General features: G+C 41.0%; 1 protein-coding gene across 1 annotated transcript in view; it reads left to right on the top strand.

Moving 5' to 3' along the window:
- Positions 1 to 21,163, top strand: part of CDH8 (cadherin 8) — a 244,222-nt gene that overhangs the window by 163,671 nt on the left and 59,388 nt on the right. Inside the window, exons 7-8 of the mRNA XM_035120354.2 lie at positions 2,148 to 2,401; positions 10,956 to 11,092. Coding sequence (XP_034976245.2) covers positions 2,148 to 2,401; positions 10,956 to 11,092 — 391 coding nt within the window. The remainder of the gene's footprint in view (positions 1 to 2,147; positions 2,402 to 10,955; positions 11,093 to 21,163) is intronic.

Below are 21,163 nucleotides of genomic sequence, written 5' to 3'. Positions count from 1 at the left end.
GCATGACACAGAGCATGCCCTGTGACATGTGCACATGGCCGCCATGGAACTTGGAGGGGGCCAGCCCCTTCATTTAAAATAGGGGAGGCTATACCCTCCCCTACTTGGTGCCCCTGCCTGAGCTGAAAAAAAAATGTTCTAATCCCTAATTAGATTGAAAAACACATCTCATTTCCAATTATGTTTTCTCACCAAGTGAACTTTATCTGACCACAACACTTTAGGTCTTTAGGAAAGGTTTGAAAATCTACCTAATTTTGGCTTTTCCTTCAATGCATCAGTTTTCTCATATTTTCTCCTGCTCTCTTGCTGATGATCACTTTTGTTTCATTTTAAATGTTTAGGATGGATATTTCTTTTATTCTTGATATGTGGGTGCGTGTGTTTTTATTAGTATTTAGAATGGTTGATGCTATTGTATTCACTTATTTTGTCATGGCATACTCAAGAGAGTATGTTACTAACAAAAAGGGCCTTGCGGGATTTGACATCTTTCCGCAGGGTCTGCAAGACGGCGCTGTTCCGCCTGGCCTTTGGGTTTTGATTTGGGCCATTTTAAAATGAGGCTGCATTTTTAAACAATTTTTAAATTTAAATTGTATTTTAATCTGCATTTTAATAAATTGTTTTTCTTTCTTTTACGTTTTTTTGTAATTTTTTTGATGTCAGCCACCCTGAGCCCGGCTCTCACTGGGGAGGGTGGGGTATAAATAAAAGTATTATTATTATTATTATTATTATTATTATTATTATTATTATTATTTTATTAGAAGTGGCCTATCAATATTTCAAATAAACTTGTGTTTGTGTCCTTGTGAATGCTTTTGGTAAAGGCCATAGTTCAGTGGTAGAGCACATATTTTGCATGCAGAAAGACCCAGAATCAGTCACCAACGTCTCTTGGTATAGCTGTGAAAAAACCCCATCTGAAATATTGGAGAGCCATTGCCAGTCAATGTAGACTTTACTGTGCTAGATTGTACAATGGTTTGACTCATATAAACCTCCAGTGTCCCTGTGCATCTAAACGAGGCATCCCGAAACTGCGGCCCTCCAGATGTTAGGGCCTACAACTCCCATGATCCCTAGCTAAGAGGACCAGTGGTTGGGGAAGATGGGAATTGTAGTCCAAAACATCTGGAGGGCCGAAGTTTGGGGATGCCTGATCTAATCTAAACTGAATGACTGTAACTCAGCAGGAGACACTGAACTTCCAAGTTTTGCCCTGTGTAAACATTGCTTGTGTGGAATTAAGCCAGAAGCAAAATCAAATACAGATTACATGAACAAATCAGTCAAAATTGAAGGAAAAGCTGGTTGAACTCTAGGCTTGCAAATGCTCACATACTTCATGTCTCTCTCTCTGTCTCTCTCTATAGTAGAGAATAAAGGCACATATCAGCTAGCTACTGAAAAACTTTCTTGATGGTTACCAGGTGCAAATTCTCTCATAAATTCAGCTCAACCCAGGGTTAGCCAAAATCATCCCCTCCACCAATGTTCTTGGACTACAACTCCCATCCAAGTCATCAGAACTATTAGCCAGCAATGATGGGAGATGTAGTCCGTTACCTAGAAGAGACCACACTGGCTATCCTTGGATTAATCTGTATGACAATATTGCTGTTTTTTACGATTATACCTATATTGTTCTCAGCACTGACTCTCCAAACCCTCCAATTCTGCATGGCTCCCCCCCTTGCAAATATCAAAATATATATCCTGCATAAAGCTTGCATACTTTTTCCTTTGCTCCTTATCTCCAACAAGCAGAATAGTGATTAGGTGTGTGATTAATATGCAATCCAGACCAATGGCAGTAACATTATTATTTTTGGCTAAGCAGAATAGTGACGGCACTCATGACAAGATAGTGTATGTATGTGTTTATTTGTGTGTGCATAGTTTTATATTTTATAAAGCAGAAAAGGAACCACAAATGTGTGTGTGTGTGTGTGTGTGTGGGAGAGGAATACAGAGACATCAATACATGCCCAGGACATTTATAGCCCAGTTCAAAGGAAGCGGAAAGAGATTGCATTATAACTCAGTGATTAGGTTTTAAATGCATAACACTTCCATCCTTTTGCTAGTTCTTGCTGCTGTGGTCATTAGTGAAAGGCATTTGTCTTTGTCATTCTTAACAGCCCCTGGACTTTGAGACGAAAAGATCCTATACTCTGAAGGTAGAAGCAAGTAATGTGCATATTGATCCACGTTTCATCAGTGTGGGGCCCTTCAAGGATACTGCAACAGTGAAAATTGTCATAGAAGATGCTGATGAACCTCCAATTTTTTCATCACCAACTTACCTTCTAGAAGTACATGAGAATGCTGCTATTAATTCTGTGATTGGCCAAGTGACTGCCCATGATCCTGATGTATCTTCAAGCTCTATAAGGTACTGCTGCTTTAACACCTCTTGTCTTTAGCTGAAATGAAGCCTACTGTACAAAGATAAGAGACACGTCTGTTGCACCATCCATTTTTACCCCTGGTAATACCCACTTTTGACTTGGGCCCCACCCCCGAATGGCATGCAGCCCCTGGAAGGTGGTCCTTGGGCTCAAAACATTCCCCATTTCTGCCATACTTGGAGGTCTGTCTTTCTCTAGGATTGCCAGACTCAATAGAGGACAGGACTCCTGTGCCTTTAATTGCCCTGCTCTCTTTTGAGTCTGGAAACCTTAAAGAGAAACCAACAGACCCCTTGTTTAATTTCCAAGCAAAGGGTCTGCTGGTTTCTCTTTAAGTCTGGCAACCCTAGATGCCACCCAGCAGGTTAAGAATATAGTGACAAGAGAAAGGGAATTCTTAATGGTCTGTCATCTATGGAACAGCCTCCCCAAGGAGGGCCTGCATGACAACTAGTCATATGACTTTACTGCTCCAGGACAAGACCCTTTCCTGGGCCTTTTAAAAATACCTTGAAATGTGTATTAGTATTAGTAGCAGTTTTCCTTCCTCCCTCGCTTGATTTCTGAACTTGGCTGTTTCTGCCTTGTTTTGTTGAACTGAATAGCTGTTTTAATATGGCTTTGACATGATGGCTTCTATTATTTATTTTGTTTTCTTTTTTAATTCTTAATTGTAAGCTAACCTGAGAGTCAAAACATCAGACAAAGAAGGAAAGAAAAGAAAGCCCAATGGGATCAGTGCTGGCTCCACATTTGTCTGCCTTCAACATAGCTGCCAAGTTTTCGCTTTTCTCGCGAGGAAGCCTATTCAGCATAAGGGAAAATCCCTGTAAAAAAGGGATAACTTGGCAGCTATGGCCTTCAATAACCACAACCAGCCAGAGGGATAGAGTAGCCAGGTTAGGTAGATGGGAGATTGATGAAAAACAGGTGCCAATATTTCTGTTAGTGGAAACCCTTTCTAGTAATGCAAAGTCACCACTGGATACACCCCTACCGTAGGTATTTGTACATATGATTCTCACTATACCAATTCACCACCAGGGGGCTCTAGCTGGGAGTAGTGAGTCATACCTCTTCTGGTGGGATTTTGTACTCATTTAATTGGTCCATTTGTGCTCTCCATAGGAATATGATGCATCTTGCATTATGTCTTGCATTGCTTGATCTCATCAGCTCAATTTATGACACTCCTCCTCTCTCTCTCTTGTGCTCCCTGCCCCTACTGCCATGCATGTATATCAACCTAGTTAGCTGCACATTTAATGCACCTGATGAAGTAGGATCTGGCCCATGAGTGTGTTAGTCTTTAAGGTGCCTGGGGTGTTTTTTATTTGAAAAATAAACATCCAAGTGATTAGAAATATGAGAGAAAATCCATCAGCCTTAGGCATTTCCTAATTTTTAATTGCAGTTGGAAAATGCTAAGCTTCTCTCTGCCTCATGAGTACAGTTCCTTCACCAAAATTCTTTGAAGCTGCCAGCTGTGCAATAGGATTATGCAGTGCTGTTGGTGATCAGATAATAAGAAAGTGATTATGTCAAACGAGGGGGCAGAAAATCTTGACTAGTGATAGAAAATAGTTCTCATTGGATCAATATATGTCTCTGAATGATATAAACTTCTTTAGTTCTGCAGAATTTGTCAGTAGGTAAACTATTCTATGGTACTATTTGACATGCAGTTTTTTTTTGTTTTTTAAAGAAAATCCTAGATACTCAAAATTTAAATCCTTGACCATTCTTGTAATTTGTGATGTCAAGTGCCCATGTGGATTACAGGTGATATGCACACTGATTCAGCTATTCTGACTTTCATAAACCCATGCTCCTTTTAAATAAGAGGAACATCAACAGAAAAAAAAAAACCTCACTGACTGGCCTCTTAAGTTAAATAGATAAATCAAGTAGAAAAGGATAGGCTTCCCCAAACTTGGTTCCCTAGATGTTATTGCCCTACAAGTTCCATCAGCCCCAACCAACACTGCCAATTGTCAGGGAAGAGGGAAGATGGGAATTGTCGTCCAACAACATATGGGGGACCCAATACTGGAAATGGCTGCTCTCAGCGCTTCCCCCCCCCCTTAAGGGGTAAAAAAGAGTGCCACTACTACAGGAAGTGCCACACTTTTAACATTTGGAGGGGGGGGAGTGCCGATACTGCTTACCCTCGAATACTCCCAGGAAAAAAAAAAGCACTGGCTGCTCTAGGTTGCCACAGAATTCACACAAAGTAAGAGTGGAAGCAAATTTAGAGGTTACCATGCATTCCTAGGTTACTATTGTGTAACACAGCACTTTGGATGTTTATTTGGAAATAAGTTCCACTGGGCAGAATGGGGCTTACTACCAGGCAACCGTCCAGGTTTTGTCTAAAGTGACTTTTTTATTTTAAAAGATGTATTGATCAAGCAAAATGCTGGAGCAGGCATCCCCAAACTGTGGCCCTCCAGATGTTTTGGCCTACAACTCCCATGATCCCTAGCTAACAGGCCCAGTGGTCAGGGATTATGGGAATTGTAGTCCAAAACATCTGGAGGGCGGAGGTTTGGGGATGCCTGTGCTAGAGGAATCAAGTGTGGTGAAATGACCAAATTTATATCTGGAGAACTAGGGTTCAAATCCTTACTCAACCCCTAGAAGTTCATTTGGTGACCTTCGGCCAATCATTAATTCTCAGCTTAACCTACTCACAGGGAAAAGGGGAGATCCATGTGCACCACTTTAAGCTCATTAGAGGAAAGGCAAGATAGAAATGCAATAATAAATATAAATAAAATAAATACAAGTTTCCTGCTTTGTCATGGCAGAGGACTATGGGGTGTTTCTGACCAATGAGGATTTAGTTAATTGAGTTAATTCAGTTACTAGTGGAAGGTATCTTATTTGTTACTTTTGTAAAATTGATTAATAACAAAATCAGAGAGTCTGTTTGCATTACATATAGGGTGGGTTTCAGTGACTTAATCAGTCCTATGCACTTACATTATCCAGCAACTCATTATGCACGTTGGCTCTTACGGTGAAATTCCCTGTACAGCAGCTACTATGGAGATGGTATTTAGTGTTAACTCCCTGATGGGAGGACGATTCACTGCTGATTCTTGTGCAATAGAACTACATTCACTGCTCAGAGCAAAACCAAAGAAATATACTTTGTTCTAGGACATGTGCAGAATCATGCTGCTCATTAGCGAGTATTCCAACGTCCATTTTGAGGATCCTTTTTGGCTAATTTAATTGCTATACAACCCTATTTCAGTGTTGTTATTTTACAATAACTGGCTTATTTTCTAACAGATGTCAAGAAGTGAGGCAGAATGAGGATGCTATAACTCGGTAAAAGAGCTGAAGAACTAGTTCAGGAAAGCATAAGGAAAGTTGCCAGGGGTTGGTCAAACAGACTGTAGGTATCATACCAACAGGAGATTCAGGGAAGGTTAGGGTAGGGCAGGGATGAGGAACCTCAGATCCAGTGGCCAAATATGGTCATCCAATCCTCTTTGTCTGACCCTTGGGATACTGCCCATGCCATGCCCAATAACCCCCCCTCCTCTGGCCCTGATTCACCTCCTCCTTGAATGGTTTTGCCTGACTGAAATGTGTCCTTGAACTCTGATAATCCTTTTTGTTCACATGGCTGGAGGATATTGAGGGGTATGTGAGTGTGTGCAAAATTAGCCCACTGTACAACACTAAAATTGATGCTCATTGCTCTGCCCACTCATGCCTCTAGACCAGGCATTCCCAAACTTTTGCCCTCCAGATGTTTTGGACTACAATTCCCATCTTCCCCGACCACTGGTCCTGTTAGCTAGGGATCATGGGAGTTGTAGGCCAAAACATCTGGAGGGCCGCAGTTTGGGGGTGCCTTATCTAGACAATCTCACTAGGGACAAGTGGCCCTGGAAGGTTGTCCAGAAGGGAATGAGACCAAGGATATCCATCTCTAGCATTTCATCTCCCCCCCCTCTTTTTGATAATGTATGAATGCAATTTCTTTGCTCATTAATTGATGGAGAATGGTGGGAGTTTGGGGAGGAGAGGGAGGCACAGGAAATTATTTTGGGACTGAACTATATCAGAATGTGCAAACATCAAATTTCTCTAACATCATAAAGTGTTATTTTCTGACCAAAGAGCTCATTCCAAAGGTATTAAATTTGAATGAGTCTCTCCCTCTGCACTTCATCTGCATCTTTTGTTCTACCTGTGAATCCAGAATCTATCAGGTCTTGAATGAAATCCTTTCTCCTTTAACATCTTTCTTCCCACTGAATGCAAAGAAAAAAAACGTGTGTTTGTGTGCCACACACACACACACACACACACACACTCTTCAAGGATATTTCATTTCTAGCAAAAGCAAATCATTTTCTTAATTCACAGCATGCCCTAAAAGAGAGAGAGAGAGAGAGAGAGTGTGTGTGTGTGTGTGCGTGTGTGTGTACACCCACCCAGACATGCCTTCCTGACATGCAGCTGTTTTTCTCAGTCACCTAGTAACATGCCCTCTCTGCTTGGCATTGCTGAGATACGGTGATTTATGGCATCAATATTATGAATCACATCTCAGCAGGGGAAAGCAAAAAACGTGGCTGTGTGGGTTTTGCAAAGCCAAATGCTGTTGTAAAGCCTTCGTTTGCATTGGGAAGGAACACTGCATTTGAATCTGCATTGGCATCTTAAGGTATATAAATGTATGATCACACCACCAATTTTCTCCTGCACTCAGCCCCTAAAGCTTACAAAGTCCCAATAAACTGTGGCGTTACTAAGGCAATTTTGAAGGTTATTATTTTCCTAGATACTCTCTTTCTGCTCCCCCCAGTTTTCCTTACAGAAATGTACTTTTATGTATTGCTTACTTGTGTGGCAGTGTGCCCTCATTAAAAAGAGCTATAATATCATTATAAAGATAAGGTAGCTACAAACATTGCACATGATATATATTAACTTAAAATCAGGAGGGGGCTTTGCTTCCTTGGAAACTTGTAAACCTGTTTCAGTTGTGTTGAGAAATTGTTATACTCTTTAATGCATTTTGATTTTGTGAATAGCTTGTTGAAAGTCAATACGGAAACATGCACAAATCCCCAGGTTTTTTTCTCCCTATAGCTACAGAGATTGTAAATAGAATTACATCAAGGGAGGCATTTATTTATTTAGCTAAATAAAATCAATACATAGTATGACTTTTGCTTGCACATATGAATCAAGACTTGCAACTTCTTTTTAAAGAAGAAGAAGAAAGAGTGGAATTATTGCATATCCAGTGTATACAATTTAACATACCTGTATATGCACGCTTCAATATCCCAGCAGTGGATTGGTTTATAACAGATGAGTTGAACATCTGGCTAGTGAACAGGCCTGATTCTGTTTCTCTGATAAATTTCCCTTAGTTAATGTTTATTTTGTACACTTCATTATTTTTTTATAAAATGATTCTTTAGCAACCATATTTTCATTCCTACCACTTTACATTTCTCTCTACCACCTCCTTCTTTACATCTGTATGTCCCCCTTTTCCCAAAGCATTCACTGCAGTATACTTGGGGATGTCCTCTGAGGTTAGGCTGAGAGATGGTGAGCTTGGAAAGTTTATTTTAAAAGAACATGTCCAAAAAAGAACTAATTGTAGTTCACACCCATCCATTTACAAAACAAACTAGTTCAGTTCTCGGTTCGATTCAAGTTCAACCAAGCAGCAATTTTGCTACAAGCTGCTGTGCTGAAGGGTAACATGCCTTATAAGACTTTAAAAGCAAACAGAGATACAGAGGGAAATAAGGTTTTACACAACAGGAGAGGTTTAAATAAAGCAGAGATGGAAAGAAACTGAGAGGGAAAGGTGCTACTTTTAAATAATGACAGAGGTTTCAGTAGAGTGAGCAGGGGGTTACACAGGGGGAGTGGCAGTTTAAAACAAGGTTTGAGCACAGTGAGAAGGGAGTTTGGAAAGAAATGTTGTGCTTGCTTTTTGGTGTTAGCTCCTATTCTGTATCCATTGCTGCCATAGCTGCCAAGTTTTCCCTTTTCTCGCGAGGAAGCCTATTCAGCATAAGGGAAAATCCCTTAAAAAAAGGGATAACTTGGCAGCTATGATTGCTGCTAATTCTCCTTGTTAAAACTGGTTTTAACAGCAACAAGATAACCCCTCAGTGTCCCTGCTTATTCGAACCTCTGACATTGTTTGAGTGCAGAGAGAAGGGAGGAGCACTGAAAAAATTAATACTGCTTTAAACTTCTCCCTCTTCCATTCTTCAGCTGCCTCATTTGTGAGATATAAAGGATGCAGAGTCCTTAAATAGCCCATAGTACCTTCCCACAATCATGTATTTCACTTCTGGTACCATCTATTGTCTTCTTCAACACAAAGTTCTAGATTTAGTATAGTAATTTAGAAGAGAGAGTTTATTAACAAGCAAACACCCATATATGTATGACATTCATCAAATGGACTTAATATTCTCTAACTGAGCAAGCTAACTGACAATCTGAAGAAAAGGAGGGGATGGTGGCTTCACAATTGAGCAAAATGTGAAAAGGGTGTTTAGTAGCTGCAAGGTGTGGGACGAGGAAGATGCAGGAGGTTTCCATGGGGGTGGTTTGTTTGTAACAATGGTTGTACAAATGGAGGAGAAGGAGGATGCATTAACATGGGGGTGAATGTGAAAATGGTTGCAAAGCAGGACTGCAGAATATAAGAGAGATGGCTTTATAAAAGGGTTTATAAAAAATAAACTTAGTAGTTGCACAGGGTTCTTCTTCTTTGGCGATCACTCGTAGCCGAGTAAGATTGTCTTCCATAAACATGGTTTTAACAATGAGTCTATAAGTGACTGTGGAGGCCAATCCTGGATCCACACGTCCTTCCCCAGTGGGGACATTGGTTTCCGGGCGGGTGAAAGTCTAGGGACTTAATATGGGGGGAATAGCAGATGAGTTTGCATACTGTGTAAGCAGGGGTACAGCTCCCAATCAATGTATATTTTCTCTCAAAATATATATTCTCAAAATATGGAACATTCAGAAAGTGTGAAAATGTATTTTTTTAAAAAAATGTATTAAGTTTTTTTCCAATTCACTTGCCAGTTTCTCTGTGATGTGCAGATCTGGTTGCTCTCAGTGGCAGAGTATCTGTTTTTCATGCAGAAGGACCCAGATTCATTCCCTGGTGTCTCCAAGTAGGGCTGAAACCCTACCTGAAACCCTGGAAAGCCTCTGTCAGTCAGAAAAGGCAATAGTGTACTAGGTGGACCAATGGTCTGGTTTAGCATAAGGCATCTTCCTGTGCATAGCTGTCAAGTTCTCCTTTTTTTAATGGAAATTCCCTTATGCTGAATAGGCTTCCTTGTGAGAAAAGGGAAAACTTGACAGCTATGTTCCTGTGTTCTTAGCAGATTTATTTGAGTTGCTCAAGCATCGTCATTACCTTCTCACTTCTCCATATGACATAATATATCTAACCCAGTTTGATGCTTCCTAGTAATTCATCCTTGCATGCTGAGGCAGAAAGCTGAAGAGATGCAAAATAGTTGTGGTGTGATGTTGTGCAATGCCATGCTTTGGAACAATAGTCATTATAGTCCCTTATATAAATTCACCACTAGGATTTAGTGAAGCCCCTCAAAGCTGTGACTGCTGTACCATATCAGTACTTTCAAGCTCACTCTCTTTCTCTCATTGTGCGTGACCCACCAGAAATTGTAAGGCTTAATTTTCCAGTTTGGTTTCTTTTACAAATAATGCATTAATAAAACAACTATATGAAAATGGACCAACATAAAAGCTTTCCTGGAGATCTTGCAGGGAGTTCTAAATCACCATTTTGTTTAATGCACTGTTGGAACAATTTACTGCAGCTCTTTCTTGTTAGTCAAGCTGGCTTCTGTGTTAAAGCTACATAATGTACCTGCACATTCTCATTTGCAAGCTCTGCTTAGCTGTCAGATCAAAGTTGTTTTGTTAGAAACCAATGATGTCAATCCATAAAGCAGCCAATATTTCTGGTTTTTTGGAAGCGTTTTACCAGTAAAGGGTTGTTAACCAGCTATTGTCCAGAGTTATGCTCAAATATAAGCAGGTGACGTATTCACTTAATTAACGAGAAGTGGTGTTGGGATAAGAACAGTAGTTGCATCTTGTAAAAACAGGAGCCCTGCCTGCTTAATGTATTGGCAGAATTATCAGCAGTTGCTATGAAATACAGCACAGGTTGTCCAATAAATGTGATGGATCATCTAATTAACTCTTGATTCGCAGTAGCTTTTAAAAGATGCTACCTACTGATCTCGATGACAGCTTCTAACCTTCGTACTGAGTGGATGCAGCTAATTACTCCTTGGGCTATAATTCTGTTTCTTGATTCTCAGCCCATCATTTTTTGTCTTATAAATTATAACACGATTGAGCTCCACAAATCCACTGGGGCTATAAAGCTGCTCTTTGCGATGGATTGCTTAGATTTTGTTACAATGCATTTAAGCCAAACAAATGTCTTTTAAGTCAATTTCAAGGGTGTCCATTTTGTAGGTTTTCCATTGATCGAAACACTGACCTTGAGAGGCAGTTCAACATTAATACGCAGGATGGAAGGATAACACTCGCAACTCCTCTGGACAGAGAAACCAGCACATGGCACAACATAACCATTGTGGCAACTGAAGACAGTAAGTGATTGCCCCTTAGTACTTGAGTTCGTTTGTTTTACTTTTATTGGCTTCTGATGAATGTTTAATTAAAAAGCCTTCATGTGCCACTTGGAAAGGACAACTGTCTACTGTGCCTCCTATGCTTGCATTATTGTATATTTTACATATGTAAATGTAGGTAGATGTAGTTTGCAGCCCTTACTTGATGCTGCATGGGTATTCCTTAAAAACATTGCATTTTGAGATTTCCAATGCTATTCCATTTCTTGCTGACTGAGACTTATTTTGGTGGTGTAGCTATCCAGAGCTAGATGTTTTATGGCCTCCTGTGCAGTGATGCCCTGATCTGTGAAATGCAGCAGGGGTGAGAAACATCTGGCCTAAGTTGGTCCATTAGGGTTTCCAATATAACCCAGAAGCCATTCTCTCCCCCCCCCTCCAGCCACCTGCCACTGTTATATGCATCTCAGGTGTGAGGCAGGAAGGGACATGGATGACAATACACAATCACAAGACTCTAAGTGTGCTGCTGATATTGTGTGTGCCAGGAAAAACAGGCAAAGACACGGGCACTTTAAAGCACCATACGGGGCTCCTTTCAAGCCCTGCATGGTGCTTTAAAGTCCCAGCTTCAGGATGTCAAAGCACCCAATCAGCTGATGTCATTGTGACATCAGCTAACTGGCAGGTTTCCCATGATCATACCCATGAGGCTATGATCAGATAAGGATGTGGCCTCTGGAGCCAAGAGATTTTCCCATTACTACCTTACTGGTGGGACTGGCACTGAAGTTGATATCATTTTGGCACTAGGTTAAGAGTTATTTACTTACCCACACATCTTAAGTTTTGTAATTTGATTAGAGTTTAGCCTGCGCTTTTGTTTTTAGATGCTTTTGGGGGCAATTGATGGTGTATTGAAGTATGCATTGTTGTCTGTTTCATGGTTTGGTTCTTTTGATTTCCTGTTCAATATTCCATCCTGGTATCTATGTGGATGAAGAACAGGTTATAAATATTTTAATAAATAAAGATACACACTTCACTTATTTCCCCTGTGAATAAATGAGCATTTTATGCATGGATGATTTTACCCATCCCCATGAGCAGAGACAGTGTCTTTATATGGTTTATTTGCACATATATACAACCTAAGCATATGATTGAGGGGTTCACATCCATTTGGAAAGTCTGAAATCAGAGCAGGGGTAGCCAATGTGGTGGTCTTCGGATGTTGTCGGAGCACAACTAAGGAACATAGGAAGCTGTTTTATACTGAGTCAGGTCATAGCACAGTATAGTCTACTGACTGGCAGAGGTTGCCCAAGGTTCCAGGCAGGTATTTATTCCCAGCCTTACCTGAAGATGTTGGGGACTGAACCTGAGACCTTCTGTATACAAGACAAATGCTCTACCACTGAGCTATGGCTCTTTCTTTTTCTTTTTCCCAGTCAAAAACAACTGGAGGGTAACACAGTGGCCAAGCATAGGAACCTCTGAGTGACTAGAAAACATACAAAGCATCCCAGTCATATGGAAAGTTTCTACATGCGTACACTTGTTCATGAATTCTATGTCCTTCAAATGAACTATTATATTTATTTATATCCCACCGTTTCCCAGATGGGGCTCAAGGCAGCTTACAGGTTAAATATAAACAGCTAAAACACGGAAAAGATGTGCTAAAAAGCAATTAAACTCTAATTAAACACAAACACATGTTTAAATATCATCTATTAAAGCACAGATATAATTGAAACAAAAACATCACAGCACCAGCCCTTTCCTTAGAGACAGCCTTGAATGTGTGTAGGTGGAACCTATCACATGCCCCCCCCCCTCCCATGTATACCACTTTAATGGCCACAGGGAATCCTGAGAACTGTGAAGAGTGCTGGGAACTATAGCTCTGTGAGGTTACCACCCTTAACAAACTACAGTTCACATGATTATCCAAGTCTGCTAAAGTGGTAGACTAGTGCTTTAAATCCATGGTGTGGGTGTGGCCTTGTATCGTATTTGAATGGCTAAAAAGGACCATCTTCTTACTTGCATGGGTTGCATGTTCAAACCTTTAAACCTCCCCCTTAAATAAATTCACATAAGAGTCAATTTTTTGGTTTGGTTTTTGGCAGAATTTAGACCACAACTTTATTGATTACAGCAAGTGAGTGGTTGCATAGGCTCTGGTTCGACTAGCTCCCTGCACTGTTGCAGGTAGAGCTGACCCAGAGCTCTATCGTAGGTCAGCCAAAGGTGAACACCTGGAATGGCAGAAAGCCAGGGACATGCTATGTCCACCACCCAGATGTCCCCCTAGAATCAGGCATGGGCACAACCCCTTGCAGGGTTGACCAAACCATTGAGTCCCTGGATTCTTTTAAAGGAATACCCCCTCACATAGGGATGGTGAGAGCGTTCCCCCATCCCTATCAGCTGAACCAGAGCCTATCCGCAACCTTACAAGTTGTGACGATTTGCTACACGGCAGGCAAAACCCAAATGGCACCAGCCAATCAGCCAAGTGGGGAAAATTCCTGCCGTGCCCCTGTCCTAACGACAGACAACACACGACGGCATAGCAAGGTCAAGTGCGCAAGCCCTAAATATAGGGAGAGGTGGGCGGGTGTTCCAATGCACTGACCAAGAGAGAAAGCTCAGGGTCACGTGCATTGGCATATATAGGTCCCTTGATCCATTTGACTAGCGTCCCATTGGTCAGATTAAACCTAGCAACAAAGGACCTACCAATAGGATGTTGTGGCAATCCAGTCATACCCACGCACAACACAAGGGTTTGGTTGCCAGGTCTCACCGCAACCACAACACTTGCCCTCTTTGAGGGAGGACACGATTTCTCTGAAGTGTAAGTTCCATATAATAAGAGATAAACTCAAGAAGAATGTCTTGCATTGATGCTGCATTGTGATTATCCTTTCTCTTACTTGAGAGAATTGTTTTATCCCTGGCTGACTGCCTAAATGTATGAGTTGACAATCTATTCTACTTGTTATCCTTTAAGAAAATCTATTTACAAAAAAGAAAGGTTCTTTTCAACCTTAAAGGTATTTTATGGGCCAATCTTTCCTTCTAACATAATTCAGTCTAAGTGACACCTCATCTCAACCTGTGCTTTTAAGGTCTCTCTCCAATTCTCCCAAGGCTTGTTTATCTCTGTCATTTAAATAACAAGGAGTGAACATGATATGGTTTGCTAATCCAAGAGGCTAATTCCATTCCCTTCCCTTCGTACTTAACTTCCTGCATGTTTGACATATTCACTAGGTAAATAAATAAACACATTTTTGAGATTACTTAATAATGCATGTCAAGAAGAACAGTTAATTCAACTGGATGTGTGTGAACAAAAGTAAAATAATAATAAAAAATAAGCCAAAGACAAAACAAGTAACAAATAACTCAGGCGGGCAGTAAAGGTTTGTGGGATTTACATACTCCAGTTGTAGATGCAAGAAATCAGGGGTAGATGTCAGTGGATAAATTTTTCCATACTGCAAGACAAACCATGTAACAGATCGACAATGCTTTAATTTCATTCAAAGCCCACTGTCCTCCAGCCTCTTCAAGGCATGAATCTTATTTACACATACTTGATCCATCATTAAAGATGTATGCATTCATAATACCTCAGCATGTTTTCCTTTTCAGCCCTTTACTCTGCATAAATCCAGAAATCCAGTTTTAAGATTTTTGCCTCTATTTTAAAGGTATCTTCTAACTGAAGATTTATTGAATGAATCTTGAAATAAAAATATGGTGAACCCCTGCACCCATTATTAAAGGATCCAGTGTCTTATTTTTAAATTATTCAAACATTTGCTGAATGAACACAAATAAGAATCCAACAATAATTTTTGTTACAAGCCACCCCAGTCTCTGCCTAGTGGTGCATGAGTTTCCAAGGGTGTTGGCCCTTCACCAGGGTCTATGATATATGGATTATTTTACACATAAAGTATATATATTTAGCCTTCAGTGGAGGGACACACAGCAACAGAACCCCAAAGCGTGTCAGCTTATCTTTCCGGCAGCATCATCGGCATCATTTTTTTGTCTGCAGCCTATCTTTGTTTTTGTTGTTTAGTTGTTTAGTAGTGTCCAATTCTTTATGACCCCATGGACCAGAACATGCCAGGCTTTCCTGTCCTCCACTGCCTCCCACAGTTTGGTCAGACTCATGGCTTCGAGAACACTGTCCAACCATCTCGTCCTCTGTTGTCCCCTTCTCCTTGTGCCTTCAATCTTTCCCAACATCAGGGTCTTTCCCAGGGAGTCTTCTCTTCTCATGAGGTGGCCAAAGTATTGGAGCCTCAGCTTCAGGATCTGTCCTTCCAGTGAGCACTCAGGACTGATTTCCTTCAGAATGGATAGGTTTGATCTTCTCAAGAGTCTCCTCCAGCACCATAATTCAAAAGCAACAATTCTTTGGCAATCAGCCTTCTTTATGGTCCAACTTCCATACATTACTACTGGGAAAACCATAGCTTTAACTATATGGACCTTTGTCGGCAAGGTGATGTCTCTCCTTTTTTAAGATGCTGTCTAGGTTTGTCATTGCTTTTCTCCCAAGAAGCAGGCATCTTTTAATTTCGTGACTGCTCTCACCATCTACAGTGATCATGGAACCCAAGAAAGTAAAATCTGTCACTGCCTCCGTTTCTCCCGCTTCTATTTGCCAGGAGGTGATGGGACCAGTGACCATGATCTTAGTTTTTTTTTATGTTGAGCTTCAGACCATATTTTGCACTCTCCTCTTTCACCCTCATTAAAAGGTTCTTTAATTCCTCCTCACTTTCTGCCATCAAGGTTGTGTCATCAGCATATCTGAGGTTGTTCATATTTCTTCCGGCAATCTTAATTCCGCCATGGGATTCATCCAGTCCAGCCTTTCACATGATGAAATTTTAAGGAATGTGATTATTAACTTATTTTTATTTATTACCCCCTTCTTATTTGATTATTATTATTATTATTATTATTATTATTATTATTATTATTATTATTATTATCTTTCTCCTTGTCCTGACCATCCCCCTGAGGCTATATTCACAATCTTTCAATTTGGCTGGGCCCTACACTTAACAGGCCTGGAACAATCTACCAGAGAGAAGGTCGCTGCCCATGGGACAGAGGGACATCGATGAATGATAACCCAGCTTTTACCTTGGGTTTTAATAGGTTTAATAGGTTTTATTGGTAACCATATATGTAATGTATTTTTGTTAGTGTTTGTCCTTATGATGCTGTGGCCTGTCGGCTACGCAAATAAAGTTTGATTTGATTTGATTTGATGAATTCTGCATATAAGTTAAATAAGCAGGGAGACAATATACAGCCTTGTCATACTCCTTTCCCAGTTTTGAACCAATTAGTTGTTCCATATCCAGTTCTAAGTGTAGCTTCGTGTCCCACATAGAGATTTCTCAGGAGACAGATGAGGTGACCAGGCACTCCCATTTCTTTAAGAACTTGCCATAGTTTGCTGTGGTTGACACAGTCAAATGCTTTTGCGCAGTCCATGAAGCAGAAGTAGATGTTTTTTTCTGGAACTCTCTAGCTTTCTCCATAATCCAGCGCATGTTTGCTATTTGGTCTCTGGTTCCTCTGCCCCTTCAAAATCCAGCTTGCACTTCTGGGAGTTCTCGGTCCACATACTGCCTAAGCCTGCCTTGTAGAATTTTAAGCATAACCTTGCTAGCATGTGAAATGAGCGCAATTATGCAATAGTTGGAGCATTCTTTAGCACTGCCCTTCTTTGGGATTGGGATGTAGACTGATCTTCTCCAATCCTTTGGCCACTGCTGAGTTTTCCAAACTTGCTGGCATAGTGACTCAATATGCCAGCAGCCTATCTTAGTCTCCAGGAAACCATGGTTCCTTCTCTGCTTCCTGGTACCATCTCGTCTAATTCTGCTGTTCCAAAAAACCAAGTCCTCTTTATTCATTTGTATTCTAATACCCAGTTCTCTTGATACTTTGGTTAGTATTTGGTTAGCCAGTGGTTAATCCCCCACCCAGGTGTCATCTAACAAAGGTGTTTGTCGGACTTCATCAACACCAGTTGACTGAGTAAAGCTGGTACACACTTAGGATATTTACCTAGGTTAATTAACTATTTACATGCTAATTGATGGTGCTCAGAAGTAGGTCCACAGACATATTCCAATACCCATGGATCTTGATTACATTCTTGAGGTCGTATGCACAATCTTTACACATAAATACTAATTAAACACCCCAAACCCCCTTCTAATACACATTGAGACTGTCCTACAACATATCCCAGATATAACATACAAGTTCTGATTAAATCCCAATATTTACTAAGCTTAAACATTTAGCACCATAGATCTATTGCATTATATATATAACAATCTTGCAGTAATAAGAAACTCCGTCTCCCAAAATGGCATGAGGAATGTCAGCAGCTAAGTAGCAGATAGTTGCTTTGTATGCAGAAGGTCCCACATTCAGATCTCAGCATCACATCTCTGGGTACAGACCCCATCAGGAATTCTAGAAAGATGCTGCTAGCCAGAGTAGGCAGTACTGAGCTAGATGTACCAAAGGCAGCTTCCTATGTTTCTTTGACATCCAACTGTGTCTGCCTGCCAAGGAAAGACTTCCACTCATACAATGGGCAATCCCCTTCCTCTCTTCCCAACCCACAGCCTCATTTGTACCCTCAAAATCTGATCCAGAAAGTGGGGAACCCTCCAGAGCAGATTTAGTGGAAGGGCACAGGGGAGCTGCAGGGACAAGGAGAAGAATGGGCCATCCTGTTTTATGAGTAGATCTCTACTTGTGTAGCAGCAAGACCTGGAAAGGAAGGGAGAAAAAGAGGGACAAGGTGGGGGAAACAAGAAAAGGGGACCTAAAAATAAAGCAAAGCCACGAGGCAAAGGAAAAAACGAGCGCTGAGACGAGTGCTTCTGTTCGCTCCGGCGAACTGGAATAAAGAGACCAAGTTCCGGCACGCGGGGGGATTTAAGCGCTGCGGCCCCGCCCCCTCGTCCCTATTGGACAGGGGCGTGGGTGACGCAGTTGGAGGCTTCCATTGCGTGGGGGCTGAAACTGCAGCCCCCACGCAATGGGCTCGTCGGGCTGCCCACAATTCCACCTCCGGCAAAAGCACGGAAGTGGCTTTCCTTCAACCTAGTCTCTCCCAGCTACAACTGCCTGCAGTTCAATTCAATTCAAGATTGCTCTGCCTGCTTGCAGATTCTTATTGCATTCATACAGTGGCCCTTTAATTCCAACTTTCATTCTGGCGTGTGTGTGTCTGTTTGTGTCTGTGTGTATAGCAACTGGACTCTTTCTAGCTGATGGGCTTAATAACTACCATTAAGATGATAAGGGTGTGTGTGTGCGTGTGTTTGTGTGTGTGTGTGTGTGTGTGAAAACATTGCCTTCTGGCTGAGCTTGAAAAATCGCAGTAGGATATTTCTAAATTTGCCTGGCAGCGGAAGATGCCAAAATCAGGCAGATGCTGTAGAAAAGGGTTGAATGCCCACCTCCAATATTAAACTATATTTTTTATGTAGCATAAGTGATCCAAAATAAGCAATGGATTTAAAAATAAAAGTAAATAAGGTTGAAAAGGGTTTGAGCAAACCACACACCTTATGGATTAAAACTAAATGAAAAGGACACAAAAACCAACACGCAACAATAATGCTGTGATATTATGCTATTAAAAACCTAGGATAGAGCAGGACAGTTTGTTTCTCCAGGGAAATCCTCCTGAAAAGCAGTTTTGCTTGAAAAAGATTTTGACCTGAAAAAGATTCTGGGGCCCTTTAAGTTTCGGATCGACCACAAAACCGTAAGACATATGGATTTTCTCAGGGAACAGAGATTTTGTTCTTATGAGAAAATTGTACAGATGATGGCCAGGGTTAGATATGCTCTTTCTGAGTTCTTTCAAGTCAGACATTATAAGAATTATTTTTTAAGGGGTGGGACTGAGGGAAGCTGGCATAAATAAATAATAGGAAAAAATTTTTAAGCAAGTGAAAACAAGGGCATGATTTCAAAGAGCTACAAATAGTTTTAGAATTTAGCAAAGACAAAGGAATGGACACCCTTGGGAAGGTGGTATATGTTTTTAAATAGAGGATAAATGACCATCTGTCAGGGAGTCTTTAGCTGTGATTCCTCCATTGCAGGGGGTTGGACTAGATGACCCTTGGAATCCCTTCCAACTGTACACTTCTATGATTTTATGACTTATCAGAGGCACTATGCTTCTGGAAAACAACAGTGAGATACGGCTATTGACCTTGTGTCCTGCTTGTGGACTTCCCAGAGGCACCTGATTCTGGAAGGAATTTCTATTAACACAAAAACTAAGCTTTATCAGAAAGAATCCATTTCTGGATTGCTTGGAACACGCTGAAAACCCTCCTTTGCTCGTTATAGAATGTCCAGTCAAATCCAGAAAAACAGTCAAACGTGTCATTTTCTTGTCTGACATCTGGCTGATATTATTTGGGGCTGACTGATGCTACAGAGGCCCATTTGTAAATAGATGAGAAACTTGAAAGTAATAATAAAGAATGCATCTTAGATGTAATAGAGGGTGTGCAGAAAATATGCTATTACTTCTAGAAGCACAGAAAATTTCCACATTGTTTTGCAAATCCATCCTCGCTATGGACTAAAGAAAGTATATGACTAGTCATCAGTAAGCACATTCAGCCATGAGTGCCTATACGTTGCCCCCATTAATATGTGCCATCTTTATGACATTCCCTGAAACTGGAATTTGTTTTCTGCAATGAAGATGAGTTCCCACCCCTCCTCTCTTTTTGTAACCCTCTGGGAAACACTAGCAGTTTTTCCTTCCTGGCAGACTGCCAAAAGAAGACTGTACACAGCTACGTGCCTTGAACAAGGCCATAGATTTTATTAGCATTCTCTTTGTAGCATCTGCTGTAGATAAATCCAGTTCACAACCTTCCAAAGGGGAATTCTATCGTGCTTTTACCAGGATGAATCTCTCCTTCTTGCACATACTATGACACACTCTAGGGCATATCATAGGAACTGTAACCAGTCCCAGTGCTTCGAGTACACGGGGAAGGCTCTTGTGAATGACTGCAAAACTTTAGTTAATTCGTCTTTCTCCATACAATGGGGGTGGGAAACATGAAGCTCTTCAGATGTTGAACCTCAGCTCCCATAACCCCCAACCAGCATGGCCAGGGTTCTGGGATGATGGAAGTTGGAATCTAGCAACATCTAAATGGTCTCAGGTTCCCCATCCATTGCATATAGTCTGGGAACAGGGTACCTCAAGGATTGATGATGACTCCCATGTGAGACTCTATACCCTGAGATAATCTGAGGAAACCTTTCTCTTCCTTCACCCACCTGCTAAAGTCAAGTGGCTGGGGATCAGAGCATTGCTAGGCACTGGGGAAACCATTTTGCTAGAATGACCCTCACTGGAGGGATGGGGGGATGGGGACCTGGTAAAATTTCAGAAATCATACTTGCTGTCCTATGGAATTATTGAATAAATGTGGTTAGGAGAGATTTAAAACACCCTCCCCTCCTCTGCTGCTTCAGTGCAACATGGATCATGTATGAGTTCCCCACCAGTCCCATCCTTAAACATAACCTTGGTTGGGTTCATCTAGTCCAATGATGGAGAACATGTGGTCCTCCAGATGTTGTTGGGTTTCAACTTTCTACAGATGAAGCTGCAAGCAATTTAAGTTCCACATCATTCTATCTTTGTTTACTTTCCCCTTCTCCTCCTATGCTTTTTTTGTGATAGTGTCTCATCTTCAGAATGCCCCTTTTAGAACCATGGCTCTGAAGCCCACTGTTAAGAGTCTTAGGTGCTAGTTTTGAAAGCTCCCCCCCCCACATACACCTACCCACTAAGTTGGGTTTTGTTTATGTACTGTGGCACAGTTCATATTGCTGGGATCTTTTTTGCTTTTTATTTTGCTCTTTCTGTTTTCATGTTGTTGGAGTTTATTATTATTTGCAAGCTGCCTCCAAAATGCTTTTGATGAGGCAAGGCTGTAAAATATATATATATATATAAAATGCCTG

The sequence above is a fragment of the Zootoca vivipara genome, chromosome 6 (genome assembly GCF_963506605.1).
Source record: "Zootoca vivipara chromosome 6, rZooViv1.1, whole genome shotgun sequence".
NCBI classification, from domain to species: Eukaryota; Metazoa; Chordata; class Lepidosauria; order Squamata; family Lacertidae; genus Zootoca; species Zootoca vivipara.
Note: the sequence above shows the minus strand (reverse complement) of the source record. Positions and strands in the feature narration are given on the sequence as shown.